At 43.6% G+C, this 19,478-nt stretch overlaps 1 protein-coding gene across 1 annotated transcript; it reads left to right on the top strand.

The window, feature by feature from the left end:
• Positions 1–487: 487 nt before the first annotated feature.
• RSBN1 (round spermatid basic protein 1) lies at positions 488–19,445 on the top strand. Its single transcript, XM_062509823.1, has 7 exons — positions 488–876; positions 4,412–5,082; positions 11,150–11,287; positions 11,698–11,840; positions 12,699–12,866; positions 13,963–14,071; positions 14,634–19,445. Exons 1-7 carry the CDS (start codon positions 522–524, stop codon positions 15,093–15,095), a joined length of 2,046 nt encoding a protein of 681 aa, XP_062365807.1. The 5' UTR covers positions 488–521; the 3' UTR covers positions 15,096–19,445.
• The last annotated feature ends 33 nt before the right edge of the window (positions 19,446–19,478 follow it).

The raw sequence follows: 19,478 nt of genomic DNA, 5'->3' as shown, positions 1-19,478 counted from the left end.
GAAGAGTGAAAACCTTTAACTAAATTATGTTCCTGTTTCTCCCAGGCTGGATGGGGTTTGCAGCAACCTGGTGCAGTGGAAGTGTGAGTCCCAGCCCGTGGCAGGGGCTGAAACTGAGATTTTTTTCAGTTCCCTCCCAACCCTTAACACTCATGATTCAATGATTTTATTCTGTCCCACTGCCATGGGCAGGGATGGCTTCCTTAGGCTCGCTCCAACAGCTCCACGACGTCTCCCTCACGGGGAAAGCCGCCGCAGCACCCCTCGGTCGCTGTTTAATGGATGAAGCACTTCAGAACAAGCCTCAAACTCCACTAAAATAAAAGATTTTAACCCCTCCCCCCTGCCCGGGCCCTCGGTCCCTCAGCGCTTTCCCGCCCTCCCCCCGCCGCCCACGTGACCCGCGCCGCGCGCACGCGCCCCCGCCGCCGAACTACACGTCCCAGCGTGCCCCGCGGCGGCGCGTGCGCGGCGGCGCCCGGCGCTCGGGCCATTTAAATGTGTGTGAGGGAGCCCCTGAAATGGCCGCGCAGGTCGCCGCGGTGCCGCGGGCCCCCGAGGAGCCGCCGCCGCCGCCTTCAGCGGACAGGCCCGCTCGGCCCCGCGGGCCCCGCCGCCGGCGGGCGGCACCCGGCGAGCCGCCGGCCGCCAAGCGGGCCCGGCCGAGCCAGCCGCTGCTTGCGGGGCCCGGCCCGGCAGAGCCGCTGCCCCCGCCCGCCCTCCCTGCCGCCGCGGGGCTGTTCACGTTCTCCCCGCTCAGCCTTCCGCCGCCCGGGGAGCGCCGACACCACCACCGGCACCACGCCGAGCCCGCCGGCCACAAGGCGAGGCGCGGCAGCCCCGCGGACGGCGCGGCGGGGCGGCCCAGCCAGCGAGGTGAGCGGCGGGGGGAGCGGGGCCGGCGGGTGCCCCGGGAGGGCCGGGCCGGGCGGGCGGCAGCGCCGCGCCGGGAGCCCCGGGGCACCTGTGGAGGGGAGCGGGAGGCGGCAACGCAGCGAGCTCGGCCCTGGTCCGGCCGTGTCGTAGCGGGCACGGCGGTGCTGCCCCGGGCGCGGAGCGCGGGGTGGCCGCGCTGCTCCTGCTGCTGTCAGAATCGCCCTCATCGCAGGTTCGATTTGCAGGTGCTGTGGGAGTGAAGGTTTCTTCACTCTATGTTTGCATTAGCGTGTGAGAGGCTGGGTTGTTGGAGTTTTGGGGGTTTTTTTTGGTTTTTTTTGTTTTTTTTAATTTTAATTGTTGGTTTTAATAAGGGGCCTGAGAAGGGATCTCGTGATTCCATACGAATATTTCTAAGGCGGGTGTCAGAGGATGGTGCCAGATTCTTTTCAGGGGTGCCCAGCAACAGGACAAGGCAGAATAGCCATAAACTAAACCACAAGAAGTTCCTCCTCGACGTGAGGAAGAATTTCTGTCAATGTAGGGTGGCAGAGCACTGGTACAGGTGTCCAGGGAGGTCCTGGAGTTTCCCTGTCTGGAGGTATTCCAAACCTTTGTCACCTACTCCAGGTGACCCCGCCTTGGTAGGGGGATTTCACTGGATCATCTCCAGAGGTGCCTTTGAATCCGAATTAATTTGTGCTTTCTTTCACTAAAAGGCCACAGTATCTCTGGGTATTGATGTGTGCTGTGTGTGGTTTTGTTTACTTTTTTTTTTTTTAGCAGTACAGAGTGATTGTTTTGGTTCTGCTCCGGGATGTGTTACAATAAAAATTTGCTTGCAGAGAGCAACACAGATAAAAAATTACTGCAAAAGCTGCTGTAATTAAAAATATGTGGTGAATTCTGCTTGAGGAGTGTATGGGCAGGTTTGTGCCAAAGAAACCAAACATGGACTTGCTTTCAGAAGTCAAGTGTCTGTACAGTAAACTAACTCTAGATAGGACTGCCTTAAGAACAGACAAAACTATTACTAGGAGAGGCTTTTCTCCACTGGTTACTACTGTGCTTGAATAATGACTGTAAAGGCTTCTGACTGTAAACCTCGGCAGTTCTATCAGTGGTTATCAAGCAGAAGTTTGGAGCAGTGTAACTTTGTAGACTGGAGTGTCACTGTATCAGTTCTAACCCAGAATTAAATTAGGCCTCTTAATGAAAGCTTAAACAGCGTGGAAATGAGCATCAAAATTCCAGATTTGCAAAGGAAAGCTGTTTGCTCATCTGAAGCTCTTCACTGCCTGTCCTCAGCTGTTGGGGTGGTACCTTTTGGGATGGGACTGTATTTCCTGACTATCAGATTTTATTTTGATGTATGATCTAATTAAATTGCCTATTACATTGACTATACCATACTTATCTGTGGCCCCAGGTGGCAGTGAACACCCCCACTGTTTTTGCTGTTTAGTAATGGTTCAGGTTCTGTTGTGGGATGTGTGATCATTTGAGAGTAGCTGAGCTATTGGCGCTGCTGTCACTGCCTCGCTGCTGAGTTTAGTGACCTGTCCACAGCTTTTTTTGTGTTTGACTTGCTGGAGGCTTTCCAATTATTTAAAGGAATAATTAAAACTATATTTCCTTTAAGGTTGCCAGGCATTATTATAATGTCACTGTTTAGCTTCACTGAATACAGCAGTTACTGTAATAGTGGGACTTTGCTGTGTTCAGTGGATCCAGCAGCAGCCAGGGCAGTTTTTATCCTGAAAACAGACAGGTGTTTACTGGAAACTCCCAAATGCAAGGACTCCTCTGTCTGTTTTTAGGATATGTCTTCAAACAGGAAGATGCTCTAAATTAAAATGTGTGAGGTTTAAAAACTATACCTAAAATCAGAAATGCTTAAAATAAGAGACCTTTAACAACCAAATGTTCCTAAAACGTGCATGGGGAAGTATTCCCAACAGCTCAGTGGTGGCATGAAATTCTTGTTTAGCTGCAGCTTGGGATCTCTGTTCCCATCAGGACAAATGCCTGGAGTGTGAGTTGCACGTTCCCTCAGAGAGTAAAGCAGTGTCTGTGCCTGAGAGCCCAGAGACTGAGCAAACCATGCACTCCTCGCATGTGAGTCTTGCACAAAGTCTCATTCCAAGCACCCTTTCAGCTGACTTCCCAGAACAAGTGGTACCGCCCTGCTTTTCCTGGTTTCTCTGAAACAGAAAGATCAGGGCCTTTGCTGTTCGAAAGGGCTGCAGCAGCACGGTGAAAACTTGTATTTCAGGTCCTAAGACTATTGTATGAAGTGGGGATTAAACAATCAGCGCTTTCTTTGCTCCATGAGTAACTCTGTTCCTTACTCCAGGCTGTTATGAAGGTCAACCCTCTCCATTAACGAGCTCTGACACCAAACCAGTAATGATCCAGTTAAACACTGGTTACACTGAAGAACCTGGAGCTGCCTGTGTTTATCACTACACCCTTTCTCATGAAACAGTGTAAAGTGGTATTTTTCTTTAGCTTAAGTGCGCTAAGAGAATGAAGAGGGAATACCAATGTGCAGCCAAAGAAAGGAAATTTTTTTTAGGACAGACCCCTTTGCTGAGGGGAAATGGTAAAACTTTAGTTCCTGCATCTTTGGTCAGGTGTTCTCTTCAGCAGCAGGTTGTTCTCATCCCCATGGCTATCCTGCTAACACAGCTCCAGGAGATTTTATGGACATTGTTACATGAAATGGTTCCTTGATTCAGGCACATTAAAATCTTGTCTTGGCAATTGAGTTTTTAACAGCTGAAGCATTGAGTTTTCTAATTACATTTGTCCCTTGCTAAATGTTATTTGAATTGGTTTTTATTCTTGAAAGAAGAACAACTTAAACTATTCCATTTTGCCTGACAGAACTATTTCTTTGCATTTTATCTCTCAGCCTTTTAGAGATTGATTAACCTCAAAAAAACCCCCCAAACAACTGAAACAGGCTCTTAATTTCTTTTTCTCCATTAACTATAAGGCTGAATCTGTTGATGTGATGGTTTGGGTCCTTTAATTTTAAAAGATGAGCAGTCTAAGATTTACTTAAGTGTTTTTACTTCTAAGTGTAAGTAAAGCTTGTAGCTTTTCAGTACTACTCTTTGCTTCTGTATCATGTATCCAAAATCAGGGAAGTATTCTGTAATGAAAGTCTTAATGTTTAAATGTTACACATACTTGTTTATCCTCTGTATGGCACAGCCTTAAATGTCAGAAGTTATTAATGTACTTAATTATAGATGTTCTGAAATAGAGACTCCTTTTAAAAGTACTCTAATAATAAGAATGGAGGTATTTCTAAAATATTAAGCTAGAATTTTTCCTTAATTTAGGGCTTTGTTTAATTATAGGTACCCTGACTTTTGACTGAATTTTACAACTGAAAATGCAATGTTTTACTATTGGTCAGTCTCCCTGGGAGTAGATCCCTTCAGCAAGTGAGAGGCCTGAATTCTTTTGGGGTGAATATGCTGCAACTGCAGAACTCTAATCTTCTCTTTATTGTTGCTGCCAGAAACTCCAGATGAAAATGGCAAAACCCAGCGAGCAGACAGTCTTATTATGAAGAAGATAAAGAAAAAAAAGAAAAAGAAACACCGAGAAGATGTGAGGGGAAAACGCCTGAAGATGTACAACAAAGAGGTGCAGACAGTGTGTGCTGGGCTCACTCGCATTGACAAGGAGACTCTGTCTCAAGGACAGTGTGACAACCTGGAAATGAGCAAGGAATCCTTCAGGTACCTGAAGGATGAGCAGCTGTGCAGACTGAACTTGGGCATGCAGGAATACCGGGTACCCCAGGGAGTACAAACCCCGTTTGTGACACACCAGGAGCACTCTGTGCGCAGCAGCTTCCTCAAGACTGGCACTAAATTCAGTAACTTCATTCACGAGGAGCATCAGTCCAATGGAGGTGCCCTGGTCCTGCATGCTTACATGGATGAACTCTCATTTTTGTCTCCAGTGGAGATGGAGAGATTTGCAGAAGAGTTTCTTGCATTGTCATTCAGTGAAAATGATAAAAATGCAGCTTACTATGCTTTAGCCATAGTGCACGGAGCAGCTGCCTACTTACCAGACTTCCTGGATTACTTTGCTTTTAACTTTCCAAACACTCCAGTGAAAATGGAAATTTTGGGCAAGAAGGACATTGAAACAACAACAATTTCAAATTTTCACTCTCAGGTAAGAACTACTCAAAAGTGTAAACTTTGTGCAATACTTAGATTTGATTAATCTCAGTAACCCAGACCAGACATGACTTAAAATAGGCAAGTCACAAATGTATTTTCTAAGCAGATGAAGAAAGGTGATGTTAGGACTGCACTACTCTGCTGTTTATTCTTGCTTTTGCTTAAAGCATTTCTGTACTCCCTGGTAGTTGGTGACTCACACCTCAGACACTGCTACCTGTGACCTGAGCAAAGATCTGCAGTGAGCATCTTTTTCTAAACTTGGGGAAACACTGGGATTGTGTCGACTGCGAGTGCTTAACACTGCCTTTCTAGTCAACAGCTGGGGTTTGGATTTGGGGTCTTGGGGTTTGTTTTTTTGCAGTGATATTACTTTTCATGTTTCAATATATTTGATTGACAATGTTTTTTACCATCTTAATTCCCTCAATACCTTATACTGTTTAAACTTTCTAACTTGAAGCTGGTTAAAGAATCTTTTTAATTGCTGTGGAAAAGCAGTTTCATTTTATTTGCTCCCTTGGTTTCCATGGTAGGCTTAAACTAGTTTAAATTCTAGAACTGTATCTCCATGTAACTTAAATGGATGCAACAGTAAAAACTAAGCTAATATCAATATTCCCATATGAAAATCTCTTGGATTTCAGTCTTGTGATCAAATTCAGAAGTGTCTATGCGTATACCACAAGATTGCAGCTTAGATACATTTTTTTGATGGACTAAAGCTTCTTCTCTTTAGTTGGAGAATGGATCCAAACTGCTGATTACCTTTGAGGTCTTTACTCAAGACGTTAATTACATTGATTAGTTCACATGTTGGGAGGATAAATCTAAAACTCTGTAGTGGAGTTCAGTACAGTAGAGTACAATACAATGGAGTTCAGTACACCTTTAACAGCAGACTTTGGAGTGTTAGTGCTTGTGGATGGGCTTTTTGGATCTCTGCAGGGTTTACCCTACAAATGCTTATGAGCAACATATGCATTGGAAAAACAATTACTGCTTTACAGAAAATTACTGCCTGGTCACTGTGGAGTCTTTGAATAGCATTAAATGAATAATTCTGACACTTGGCATTTTGTTTGACAGCTGCTGCAGTGCTTATTTCAACCAACTTCTGTTTCTTGGTTTAAGTAGTTGTTTGGGCTGACAGAGGTGTCTGGGTGCAGAGTACCCCAAAACAGTCTCTGAGCATATGAACCACTGCTCTGGGCAATAGCATTTCTGCACAGCACACACCTGTGTGCTGCAAATGTGAAATGTGTCCACAGATCAGGCTTTAAAGTCTTCTGTATTAATGATTTATCTGTGTTCTTTAGCATCCAGATTGTATTCTGACTTGAGTACATGTGATGACCCCTGAAATGGCTAAACAGAGCCTCTGGAATGTTTAGCTATTGCATTTTTTGTTGGTGAATGTCCTGTGAACACGAACACTGGCACTATAAATACATATGAGGAATGTATGGTAATAAATAAGAGGCTTTGCTGGGTTATAGTCTGCTGGTGCTTCAATTAATTCTATTTTAAGTACTGTCTAAACTTGATTAAGATTGAGTCATGACATAAGGTTCAGTTGGTCTAAACCACTTCTCTAAACCCAGCTCCAGCATGACCTGGCTAATCCTCTCTGGCTGAAGTGTCAGTGCAGTTTTCCCTGAGCAAACAGAGCAGGGGAGCTGTCACAGGCAGCTGGAGCAGGGCTCTTCAGGGAATACAGATGATGGAAAAGCTGAAGGAAACATTGAAATTGGTGGGTTCACCCAAGTTTTGCAGGCTGGCTTCCCCTGGAATGGGGAAGGCTGCAGTGCCCTGCACAAGGCCTGGGGTGATGAACCTGGCTGTGCTGCTGTTCCTTGGCAGCTCTGGTGAGGGATGAACAGTTTGGCCAAGCTTCAGTTCTCACCCTTCTGTATGAGAACTGTGCAGTACAGAAGCCCTTCATAGTTGTGCTTTTGCAGATTAAACGTTGGACTACTGTATGCTGCAGCAATGATTATTTATACTTAAGTTGCCTCCATTCTGGGTTTCTTCTCTGTGCATGAGTTTGTTTGCTGCACTGACCTGTGCCAAGTGGATTTGGGGTATTTGGGAGTCTTGAATCCTGAAGATTCAGTGTCAAGAAATCAAAATTTGTTGTGTAAACTGCAAGTTAATGGGATCTTTGGCTTGCATGACATTCAGCTGTTTTGTGTGTTTCGATAAACTGAATTGTAGTATTCAAAATAAGTAGTTTAATGTGAAGGACTTGGGAAGTCTAGTGATAATTAACTGCCTTGCAAGGTGAATTCCTTTGTTCTCAGGGCAGTGAGTTTATAGCAAAGCACTCCAACATGTGCTTGCTATGTAAATGTTTGGTTTCAGTATCTTAAAATAATTAAGCTTTAGTGTCCTGTGGATTTTTTCCTGGCATTGGTTCTCATTGTTTCTAATACTTCAGTGCTGGAGCTCAGCTTTACTGTGGAGCTGTTCACTTGGGGTGAGAGCTTTCAAGACTCAAATCACTGAGCAATAATTTGTAAGCTTTCCTCACATAAGGGCACACTTTAATTTGGAAGCTCTTTGCAGTGCAGCTAGAATGAACTCTTATTTTCCTTATCACTTGTTTCAGTACAACTGCTTCCACTCAGTGAATGGGAATATACTTAAACTGTTTTTTTTTGTTTTTTTTTTTTTTTTCCTGACTGATCAACTGCCTGATGAATTCTCTCTCTGATCCAGAGAACAGTTAGGCTGTCACAGAGTGTGTGGGGGGGTTCTGGGAAGAGGCCAGGAAAGAGAATTGGGGGAAGTAGGTGTTGTATAAGCTGCTCTTCCTCCTGGAAAGAAGGTGGGAGAAGCAGCTAACAGGTGATAACTGGGTAAGTTTACTTACACCTGCTGTTCAGAACAAGTTACTCTGGCCCTGACAGCTTTGGTTCATGGAACACATCACAGTTTGGTTTTCTGCCCTATGTGAACTTCTCTGATTCTGGAAGCACAATTTCTTTTTTTCTTCTTTTTTTTTTTCTTTTTTTCTTTTTTCTTTTTTTTTTTTTTTTTTAGCGGTAGCTACCAAAGTATGAAATTGGAAAAATTGTGCATTTGTACTGCAAACTTTTTTGTTTGTCACTAAAGCCACATCAACAATGCCCAGTGGTCCTGCACTATGTCAGATTATAGTCAAACATGTCACCCTTGCTGTGCTGGTATGTCACTGTCTTGTCCTTCAGCAGGAACCGGCCTTGTGCTCTTGCTTTCTTCCTTGTAGCCAAGTGTTTGTGTGGTTGGTTTTATAGCTGACTTGACACGCTGAAATATTATTGCTGTCAAGTGATTCATGCTTTTGTTGTAACTGGGGAGAAACTTGAGACTTAACCTCCTTTGTCTCCAGCTGATGCCTCATCTGCGTGTCCTCTTCTCATCCTGTGCTGCTCACTTAACCCGTGGTGAGGCTGGGGTGGCTCAGCAACATGCAAATAAACACCAGGTCTGTGCCTCTGACAGGAAACACTGTCTCTGTCTGCTTCTGTTCTCACCCAAGTGTGGGAAACACTGATAGGCACATGGTGCAGCTGAGAGAAAATGTCTCTGTGAGCACTCGAGCTAATTTTAAACGTGCCCATAACTCACTGTCTGTGTGGAGTGGGGGGTTCACACAGCAGTGATGGCTGGGTGGCATTTGTAAGGGCACAGGCTGCCTCAGTCATCTTACTGGCCCCATTGTCCTTTTGCAACTGTGAAAACAGTGGCAGTGACTGCTCATGATCCACTGCTGCTTTTAAAGCAGCACAGGGAACAAATTATAGCAAGGGAGGTGCTGTGGTAATAAGTTACTGACTTCTGGCAGCTGTATGAACTGGAGTGACCCCAGCTAAGTTCCTAAACAAGAGTTGAACTTTGAACAAAAATAAAAAAACACTGAGAGAGGTCCTAATGGATATAAGGAAGTGACTTCAGCTATTTAATCATCTCAGCTTTCTTCCCTGTGAGGAGGAGTGCACGCAGAGTGGCTGTGGAGTGAATAGAGCTGGGAGGGAATCTGGAGCACCTGGTGAATGAAAGGCCAAAGCAGTTTGCAGTGCAGCAAGCAGGGTGCTTACTCATGGGACACTAAACCACCAGGTGAAAAGAGAGAGCAAGGTGCCTGTTCCTTTTAGATGTTCATTACAACATACTGTTGAGAGCACTGGCCTAAACAGTGGCATTGCTGTTTGCTGCTCAGGAGGAACTAAGAAGGATAGGGACACTGTGAAGGAGTTTTTTATGGTACATTGAATGAGTAGACTACATCCCCTGTGCTTGAGGTGCTTGAAATGAACTGTACAGCCTGCTGGGGATTGCTGTGGTTGGTGCACGTTGTCAGTGTAAACATGTCCTGGGTTTAATCCTCAAGTGCTGTATATTCCTTTAATTTCTATTAAGAACTATTGAAGCGTTGAAATCCAATGTTTCCCTGAAGTATTTCTACTGTTTCCTTTATAACTTCTGAGTTCTTGCCTATTTTTTCATTGTTCCTGTGCATTAAAAAAAAAAAAACCACAACAAAGTTAAAGCTTCTAATTTTTCATTTCCTTTGAAGACATTAAAAGGAAAAATTACATATGGAATCATAATTAATTTTAATTCATAACAAACACCTGTAAAATACTAGTGACTCTCACCAGGTGGTTTCAATAGCACAGAACTCAACTGGAAGGAGTCTGTCTCCACTTACATAAACAGTGCCAGGCAGTTAAACTTCACTGGAGAGTGACCAGAGCACTTGAATCCTTACTGTTTTTCTGTAGGTGCACAGAACTAAAATATTTCTGTGGTGTTCCAGTGCTCCTGCTCATTCAGCAAATAGAGCAAGTTAAACTCCTGTAATTAAGAAGTTAAATATCTATGGCTGCTGCTGGAGGATAAAATTGCAGCAGTAACTCTATTCTTCCTTTATTAGTCTCTCTTAATTTACCTTTAACTACTGCATGGAGTAGTTTAATGACATCTGGTTTGCTGGCTAAACATGAAGAACTGAAACTAAACTTAAGCTGCTGCATCCATGTATCCATAAGTGGAGTTACAAAATGCATCCCACTGTGTGAACATGGCTGTTAAATTGCAAATTTAGCAGTAATTGCCTGTACTGTCCCACCACTCAGCCATGGGGAACAGCTGGAGTTTTTCACCCCTAGAACACTGAAGGGTGGTGAAAAGCTGGTGCTCAGACACAATTGAGTGTGCAAAACAGACTTGTGCTCTATACTATCAATTAGCTGTGGTGTTTACACAGAAGCTCCTCTGTGGCCATATGGCACGTTCCAGCTGCAGTCCATAGGTTGAGACTACAGAACACTGGAGTCTTGCCAGTGGCTCCCTTCTGAGAACAGGAAATTGCAAGAAGAGTTTTCAGATGACCTGGAAAAGTGGGACAGTCAGTGTCCTAGAGCATGTCCATGAGCTGTGAGATTGAAGTGTTTCTGGCCCCACCGCTGACAGCAGGTTCTACTGCAAATGGTTATTCTGAAATTCTTCTCCATGAGCACGGGCTTTCCAGCTAAACCTCTCATTTCCTCTGGTTTTTGTCCAGTTTTCTGTGTGTGCTATGACAGCATCTCCAGAACCACTGCATGAAGGACACTGAGGTTTTTCACTGCAGTCCCAGGGGAGGGACCTCAGGGACAGGGCTGAAATGAGGAATGTGCATATCCCAGGAACATCCAGTCTGAAATGTTGAAGTAACAGTCCAGCTGCACAAACTAGTGGGGAGTTAAAGCTTGCTGCTTAAAAACTGAGTCACAATGAAACCTTGTGTGGTTGTTTTCTCAAGTCAGCCTGGAAGTGTTGAATTGTTCCTGAATTAGTCAAATATTCACTTGCTGTTATTCAGACTCCAGAAGGATTTCCTGTCAGGAGTATAGGCAGGAGTCCTCTCTTTCTCTTCTGTTTTAAACAGTCCCTGTGCATATTCCCAAAGGCACATCTGCTGAAACAGATGTAGATGAGTCTGAGATTGATCCCAGCTGTGTTAGATCCCACTTTTCTCCTCCTGTGAGAGAACTGAAGCCGTGGTGCTGTTGTGTCTCTGTCTGGCCCAGGTCAATCGGACGTACTGCTGTGGCACCTACAGAGCAGGACCCATGCGCCAGATCAGCCTGGTGGGAGCCGTGGATGAAGAAGTGGGGGACTACTTCCCAGAATTCCTAGATATGTTGGAAGAATCTCCATTTCTTAGAGTAAGCAGTAACTTGTGGTGTGTCCAGAGCTTTGTAGATATTTAAGCAATTGTTAGGTTTCAAAGTAATTAGAAACTGTAAGGTATTTTCTTTATCGATGAACTTATTTGGGCTAGTGAGGTTCGTTTTTTCCTGTGTCCAGTTGTAAGGAATGGAATGAGGTGGCTAATTAAAAAAAAAAAAAAAGTTTGTTATATATACATGCACTATATGCACCACTACTTCCCTAAAAACTATGCTTGGTAAAATTAGCTTGGAATATCTTTTAGCTCTCAGACTTATTTAGTTTCTGTGCAATTCTTTTGAAGATTTGAACCAGTTTTACCAAAGGCATCATTTAATTTTTCTATCTCACCAGTGTTTTGTGTTATGTGTGTTTTGTGGGTTGTTTTGTTCCTGTTTTCTTTTAGATGACTTTGCCCTGGGGGACACTTTCCAGTCTCAGACTGCAGTGCAGGTCCCAGAGTGATGATGGGCCCATCATGTGGGTGAGGCCAGGAGAGCAGATGATCCCCACAGCTGATATGCCAAAATCACCCTTCAAACGGCGCCGGTAAGGTTTGGGTTTCCTTTTGTACTCGAGGTAAAACATTGCAGTTAAGTCTATGTCAGACTTGAGAGCAAAAAACAAAGCACTTGATGTGTAACAGGCTCTTCAGAGGACTAATTCACATTTAAGTTTCACTTTCACTTTGTTTCAGATTGGCTCAGCTGGTAAAGCAAATGTTACCTGTGATTTATATTTTATTTCACTACTTCTGGCGGTATCTTTCAGTACTTCTCATATATCCCAGATCGGTGCTTTAAGATGAAAGCCTCCTTTTATTATCCTTCAGGAGATTTAATTAATCTTATTTCTGTGGCAAGAACCAATTTGGTGGTGAGGGCAGGTGGAATGCTGTAAAATAGCAGAGATCCTTCCACTTCTTGTGCTGCATTCTAATGTCAGTGCTGAAGCACTTGTAACACTGCCTGCCCAGGAATTATTGTGTATTCTTGCTTTCTGTCTCTGAAAGAGGCCTCTAAGACAAATTTCAAGGGCTTTAGAAGCATATTCTAGTTGTTGTTTCAATAAGAATTTTAGATGTACTCCCAAGTAACTGAAGCTCAGGATCTGTAAGGTAGCTTTATTTTACATACAGTACGTTCTTGGAGGAAGTCTTTCAGCACACATGAATGCAAAAATGATGTGATTCGATTTGTTTTGTAAAGTTTGTTCTCATAACCTGAATTTTACTTTGCTGGTTTTGTTTCAATCTTTCACCAAATAAACGCCTAGATAAAAATCAGAGGGAAGTGCTTTGTTCCCTTGAATCTTGCAGCACCCAGAATTTTAAGATTATTTCAACACCAATGCTAATTTTTGAGCAGCAGGGACATTTTTAGTGTGTGTTTTTTTCCCCCTTTGCAGGTCCATGAACGAGATCAAGAACCTGCAGTACCTACCTCGGACCAGCGAGCCCCGCGAGGTCCTGTTCGAGGACAGGACCAGAGCTCACGCTGACCACGTGGGGCAGGGCTTTGACTGGCAGAGCACAGCTGCTGTCGGGGTGCTCAAGGCTGTGCAGTTTGGGGAATGGTAAGTGCTGCTGGAATGCAGCTTTTTTTTTTTTTTTTTTTTTTTTTTTTTTTTTTTTTTTTTTTTTTTTTCCTTATTAAATCGTTCCTTGCAAAACAAACCTAATCAGAAATGGTTTCTACCCTATAACGAGGCAGTCGCTGGAAGAGTCTGTCCAAGGATGTGGTGGAGTCACTGGATGTGTTTACAAATAAAGGCTGGATGTGGCACTCAGTGCCATGGTTTAGTTGATGAGGAGGTGTTAGGTCATAGGTTGAACTGGATGATCTTAAAGGTCTTTTCCAACCTAGTTTATTCTGCGATTCAAAAGCTGCACAGAGCTGAAAACCTCAAGCTGTGTACCTCCTATTTTTCCATCCTGAGGCAGTAAGAAATTTGTAACAGCAGTTTGCAGAATATTTTAGTGATATACAAAAGCTTTAAGCTTGGACCATCATCCTTGATTATTCTTTTCCTGAGCAAGTATATTAATTCTAGCTTTTGTAACTGTAGTCTAAGAGCTCAGTGTAATTAATTTCACAGCTGCAATGCTTTCTCAGTTCGTGTACCCAGGATATTGCTGTTGACCTTGCAGAGAAGTTGGACTTGTATCATTGTAATAGCTAGAAATTACAGTAGAAATTTGATAGCATCATTAGCAATGTCATTAGAATAAAAGATGCCAGTATTTCCTATACTCTGGTTCACAGCTGTTGAATGGAATTCCTCACTGCTTCAACTTCAGTGTTACTTTGTAATTTTACATTTTTTCCCTTAATGCAGGATTATTCTCTCCAGTTATAGAATGGCAGAATTGAGGCAAATTGTGGTTCCTAGAACACAAAGAACTTTGATAGTGGCAGTTTGAATGTGGTTCTCAGGCTTTTCAGTGTATTGTCCATGCAAACATCACTTCTGTTGTGGATGCAGCAAAAATGGGAAATCTATGAATTATCCCTTTTTTTCAAAATAACACACTATTGAGAAGTGTTGAGACTTTGTGCACAGTATAACACTGAAGCTGGTCATTGGTTCAGTGAAGCTTTCTGCTGGGAAGAGCTGTAATGATCTGCAAGTCAAATATTTCAAAAATTCCTGGAATTCCCTTTTTTTCTAGGAGTGACCAGCCTCGTATAACCAAAGATGTGGTTTGTTTTCATGCTGAAGACTTCACTGATGTTGTGCAGAGACTTCAGCTGGACCTGCATGAACCTCCAGTGTCACAGGTATCAAATCTGCCCTCGTGACAGCTCATTCCTGGTATTTTGGGAGGAGTTTCTGACAGACCCCAGCTTTTCCCTAAGGTCAGCCCTTTTGTATCCCTTCAGTTCTCAGCTTTCTTGGGTAAATTTCCTTGTGTTTCAGGATAAAATAGTTCCGTTAGAAGGGAACTTTTTCTTTTCCTTTCCCCCAAGCTGGGGTTCATGCTGGGAGTCCCAGGGTGTGCTGTAGAAACAATCTGTTGATAAAGCCATGTGTGCCTGTTCCTGCTTTTTCTAATGTCTGGTGTTGACTTAGGCTATGGAAGCATCTAAACTCAGTCCTGTCAGCCCAAAACATTGCAGCCCATTGTTGTTTTTAACTATAACTGTAGAAACTTCTTCATTCACTTCTCAAGATGTGCACATCAGAGAAATCATATTTTAAAAGTCCAGTTGTCACTTGAATTTGAAGTTTTACCCATTAAACAGAAACATTCTGATTTAGACATGAATTAACTTGAAAATAGGAAGATGCTGAATTGTTTGAAGAGTTTACCACTAACTTTCCCATCTCTCCTTCTCCCAGTGTGTTCAATGGGTGGATGAAGCCAAACTAAACCAAATGAGACGGGAAGGCATTCGCTATGCTAGGATTCAGTTGTGTGACAATGACATCTACTTCATCCCTAGAAATGTCATTCATCAGTTCAAAACAGTGTCAGCAGTCTGCAGCTTAGCCTGGCACATCAGACTCAAACAGTATCACCCCGTGGGGGAGACTTCTCCAAAAGCAGAAAGCAATTCAAGCCTGAACAGTGATGTTCCTGGAAACACAGAGGCAGAAGGTGAACCCCAAGGTGTGAGTGTAAAAATAGAGTCTGAAGAACCAGGTATAGAAATTCAGCTTACCCCAGGGGTGCTCTCCTCCTCTGTTTCCTCAATATCAGGACTTGTGCAACCAGGTCAGGTGGCCCAGCCCCTTCCAGGTTTTAAAATAGAGTCTGATCAGCAACACAATCCACAGGATCATGCAGACTCTTCTGTGTGATATGTATATATTCAAACATTTTTTAAACAACTTTTTAAAATTTTGATGTGAAGTTATAGTTTTATAACTGGCTTATGTTTTATTGGAGAAATCTTGCCTATAATTCTATAAAGAAAGGTGACATTCCAAAATGTCAAGCATATCTTTTTTACACAGATTATGCAAAATTCAAGTTGTATTTTAACCCCTTAGTACAACCTGTAACAGTGGTCTACCACTTCTTTCTGTTTAAGTAAAGAGATGTTGAATATCTTCTCAAAGTCAGATTGAAATTCCTCCAGGAACATGAAATGATTGAACTCCATTGGTCAGTGTTATTTCCCTACTTTTACTTTATCTCTAATCTTCGCCAGAAAGTGATGCTTTTGTAGAAGACTTGCAAAGTGACTTCCCCATCTCATTTTAATTGCTTAAAAAAGTAAAAAAAGGAAAAAAAAAAAAAATAGAGAAAGCACAGCACTTTTGATGATTTGTGGAATTTTCAGTATGTCTGTTCTTGACATGTTGGTTTATATACAAGCTATAGAAATTGATGTTTCTTACAGTTCCTACAAGGGTGACCTGTAAAAAGAACTGAAGCAAGTGTCTGATTCCTGTTGAAATGCAATGACTTACTGACCTAACACTTCTCATAGCACTGCTTATGTTGTTTGGTGTGAGGGTTTTGCTTCCAAAATACATCTTCCCTGAATGTGATAAATGCTAGTGTCAAAATTAGAGAACCTCTTGGTAGTCTTGTGGAGGAAACTGCTATCTTTGAGCACTTTAAGGCTTTAAAATACTTAACCAACTTGGCAGCTTGTTTTGATCAGGTCGTAACACGTCCAATGGATCCACACTTTCCCTTGTACTGATGCACTTACTATAATAAGCATTGAGCTGATACCTGACTTCCTAGAATAAGGACAGCCTTACTGTGTAAATTCTGTATTAGTATTTCACAATAAAAAGTCTTTTGGCATTGGACTGCTTTTTCCATGTGTAGCTCCTGGGTGCCCAGTTACTGTGGAAAAAGCAGCAGCACGTGCTCAATGTGTGAAGTGTCAGCTATCAACAGTTTTTAAATGATCTTTCAATATTTCTGGATGTTAACGTGTAATCTGTATTTGACTTTCACTCAGCCCATTTATTACTGCCCTTTCCAGTCATCAAAAGGAAAAGTCCCTTTTCCCTCTCCCTCCCCCCTCCCCACATTTAGAGTACAAGTTGGGGTTTGGTGCAACTTAAGCTGTCTCCAGATAACTTTATTTGTTCTAATCCTCACTGGAGTAGGAAAGATTTGAAACACTATGTTAGACTAGACAAAAGCAAAGATGCTGTGTTAGTTCTGGATGCATCTTTTTAATATCAATTATTACTCTTCTCTTTATAAGGGTCTCTAAAATATGTTACTCTATTATAAATCTTACTTTGTGCAATATTGTTTGTGTAGGCTTTTATATACATATTAGCACCTCAGTGTAGAGGTCACTATTTTAAACTGATAGAGAAATAATCCTCAGAAGATACTGCAGTGATTAGTTAGAACCTGTATTACTCCTTATGTGTATGTATGTATTGTCTTCGGTACAAAAATGAGGACTAGGAAATATTTCAATTTAAAACTAATTTACAGATTGAAGTGGTAGTGACTCGTTTAGTAATCTGTGTAAATAAGGTGTTAGAATGGAAAGCTTTTATGAGAAGTAATGTGATTCATGCAGGGGTGTAATTTAATCTTAGCAGAAATTCTAGATGACTCAGCGCGGCTCAGAAACGAGCCGTCAGTTCTCTGGTGGGTTTTTTCCACTTTTTATGTTGAGAGGAATTTCATAGCTTTAAGGGTTGTGCAAAGTAAAATTCCTCACAGGCAATAGTGGTTTCAGTTCATCCTTCACATTCAAAGATTCCCCAGGGGTGTTCTTTCCTTTTGACCAAGTCTGCGAGTCTTCCACGTGCCCGTTCCGCACCTCTCCCGTGCTGCTCCCTGGCCCATCCCGGGGTGGCCCTTCCCTGGCAGCCAGCACTGATCACTCAGGAACTGTCACACCTGCAGGGGCCACAGCGAGCCTGCGAAGGCAGAGCAAACAGTGAGAGCCCCCGTGCACCAGCCTGTCTGTTTATTGGGAAAATTGGAAGATTCTCTCTTCAAGAGAATCCACTTGGAAGTCCTCTGTAAATTCCAATAGCATGTTTTCAAATGGAGGAAGGAAGACTAGGATGCTTTGTGCTACTTTCTAAGCTACAGCTTTAGTGAAATCTGTGACAACCAGCCTGAAATACCTGGACAATGCTCTGACTTCCTCTTGCATGGAAGGACATGACCAGTAGCATCATGCTCTCTGTGCTCTGCTCAGTTACTAACTTAAAACCTAATGTCAGATTTAAATGCACATAAATAAAGGTATATTTGAATGACCTGAATGTTGCTGATGCTATCCTACTTTGGAAGACTGAGGGAGAGAGGAACAAGCTTTTTGAGAATCTCTTACTAAATCCATGCTCAGCTTTGCTGTGCTTTAACCAAACTGGCAGACTTTCAAATTCCACCTCAACTCTGGATGTAAAGTATGAGAGGGATTGCTTGGGAAGCTGCTCACTCCCAGGCCATTGCTTCAGTTGCCCAGAACAAAGCCTTGATAATGGGACAAATGCAAATATTTTCCAGCCCAAGACCTGTAAAACACTTGGTTTTTTATGAACTTGAGCTGTTTAGAGAGGATGTAAGGAGTTCAGGCCACTTAGAGTTTGAGCAGAACAAATCTAGTAAATATTTTTTAATATCTCATATTAAATAGCTGCTATTTGAATTTCTCCAAGATTTCATAAAGCAGGCTCCTTGATGAGCTAATCAAACTTTGGCATACTTGATGTCTTGTTTTAAGGCTGAGGAAGTTGGAGCTGTTCAGTGTGGACACCTTGCAGCCCCTTCCAGGATCTGCAGGGGCTCAGGGAAGCTGGAGAGGGGCTGTTCATCAGGAAGGGAGTGATGGCACAAGTGGGAATGGGTACAAAATCTAAAGAGGAGGAATTTAGGTTAGAGATTAGGAGGAAATTTGATGGGGGGTGGGGATCTGATTGCCCAAGGAGGCTGTGGATGCCCCAACCTGGGAAGTTTTCAAAGCTAGGTTGACCAGCCTGGCCCAGTGGGAGGTGTTCCTGCACAGGGCAGGGAGCTGGGACTCGATTTTTAAGGTCTATTCCAACACCTTAACATTCTGTTATTCTCAGTGGAAAGCAGATACAGAACAGTTCCTAAATATGAATGTGCTGGTCAGTTACTGCAAATCCTCGATTCTCCATTTTATGGGGATCTGCTCTGTGATGTGTGTCACATAGGACGTAGTCCTGCTTTGTGCTGGAGACAGCTGTCACTGGCCTAGTGCTCTCTCTGTGAAACAGAACTGAGGCTTAGGCTCAACTTTAAATCCAGTGCTGGCGACTAAAACATCCCAGGGATAAAGCAAGTGGTTCAGCTGTGCTAGAAATGGATGAGTAAATGCAGTGTAAAGCTGAAATACCAGCAGGCTTTGGTTTCCTCTCTCCTCTAGACAAAAACTCCAGGTCCCTGTGTGCAGGTACCTGCAACCAGGTGTTCCCAGGGGATCCCTAAGGGACACTTTTCACAGGGGCTCTGCTGTACTCCGCCAGGTTCCCTGCACATTACCGGTCAGTTCCCCTGGACAAGGCGAGTTGCCAGAGCTTTCCCCAAGTCCTTCACCGGGGATGGCCGCCCCGGTTTGGGGTGCGAATCAGCTGAGCGATGAACTCTGTGACTGCAGATCCTGGGCAGCTCCGTGCTGGCTGAGGGGGTGGGAGGGGAGCGGAGGGATCGCTTCCTCTCTGCCAGAGCCCGTTCTGTCCCTTCCCGTGGGCTCCGAGCAGGGGCCAGGGCACGCCGAGCATTCAGACAAACACCGGCTTTCTCCTGATTTCTCTGTACAACATGTAAAGATACCGACTCCTGTATTGCTGTTTCGTGATTTAATTTGATTTGATTGGCAGCTACGATGATTTTTTTTTTCTGTGGTTTTAATTTATCTAAGGTGTCTGCCTCCAGAGGACGTGTACAATTGCCTGGACGACTGTTTGCTTTGTGCGGCCTTAGCGTATTTATTGACATTCGCGCGTGTGCGGGGACGGCCCCGCGCCCCCCCGCGCTGTCGGTAGCTGACTGTACACCAGTGTCAAACTGTTAAGCTATTTCTTTGTAAAATAGTCCTGCGGAATGCATAGAATTTTTTTCCTGTAAAGTATTTTTTTAATAAACAAAAGTCTGATTTTGTCCATTACCCGCCTGCGCGCTTCTTTCCTGGGCGGCTTTGGGGCAGGGGGAGCGCTCGGCGCTCGGCTGGCGCTGCCTGGGCGGGGGCCGGGGGCGGCAGGCGGAGCCAATCGAGCACC

Source organism: Cinclus cinclus, chromosome 27, assembly GCF_963662255.1.
Source record: "Cinclus cinclus chromosome 27, bCinCin1.1, whole genome shotgun sequence".
Classification (NCBI taxonomy): Eukaryota; Metazoa; Chordata; class Aves; order Passeriformes; family Cinclidae; genus Cinclus; species Cinclus cinclus.
Note: the sequence above shows the minus strand (reverse complement) of the source record. Positions and strands in the feature narration are given on the sequence as shown.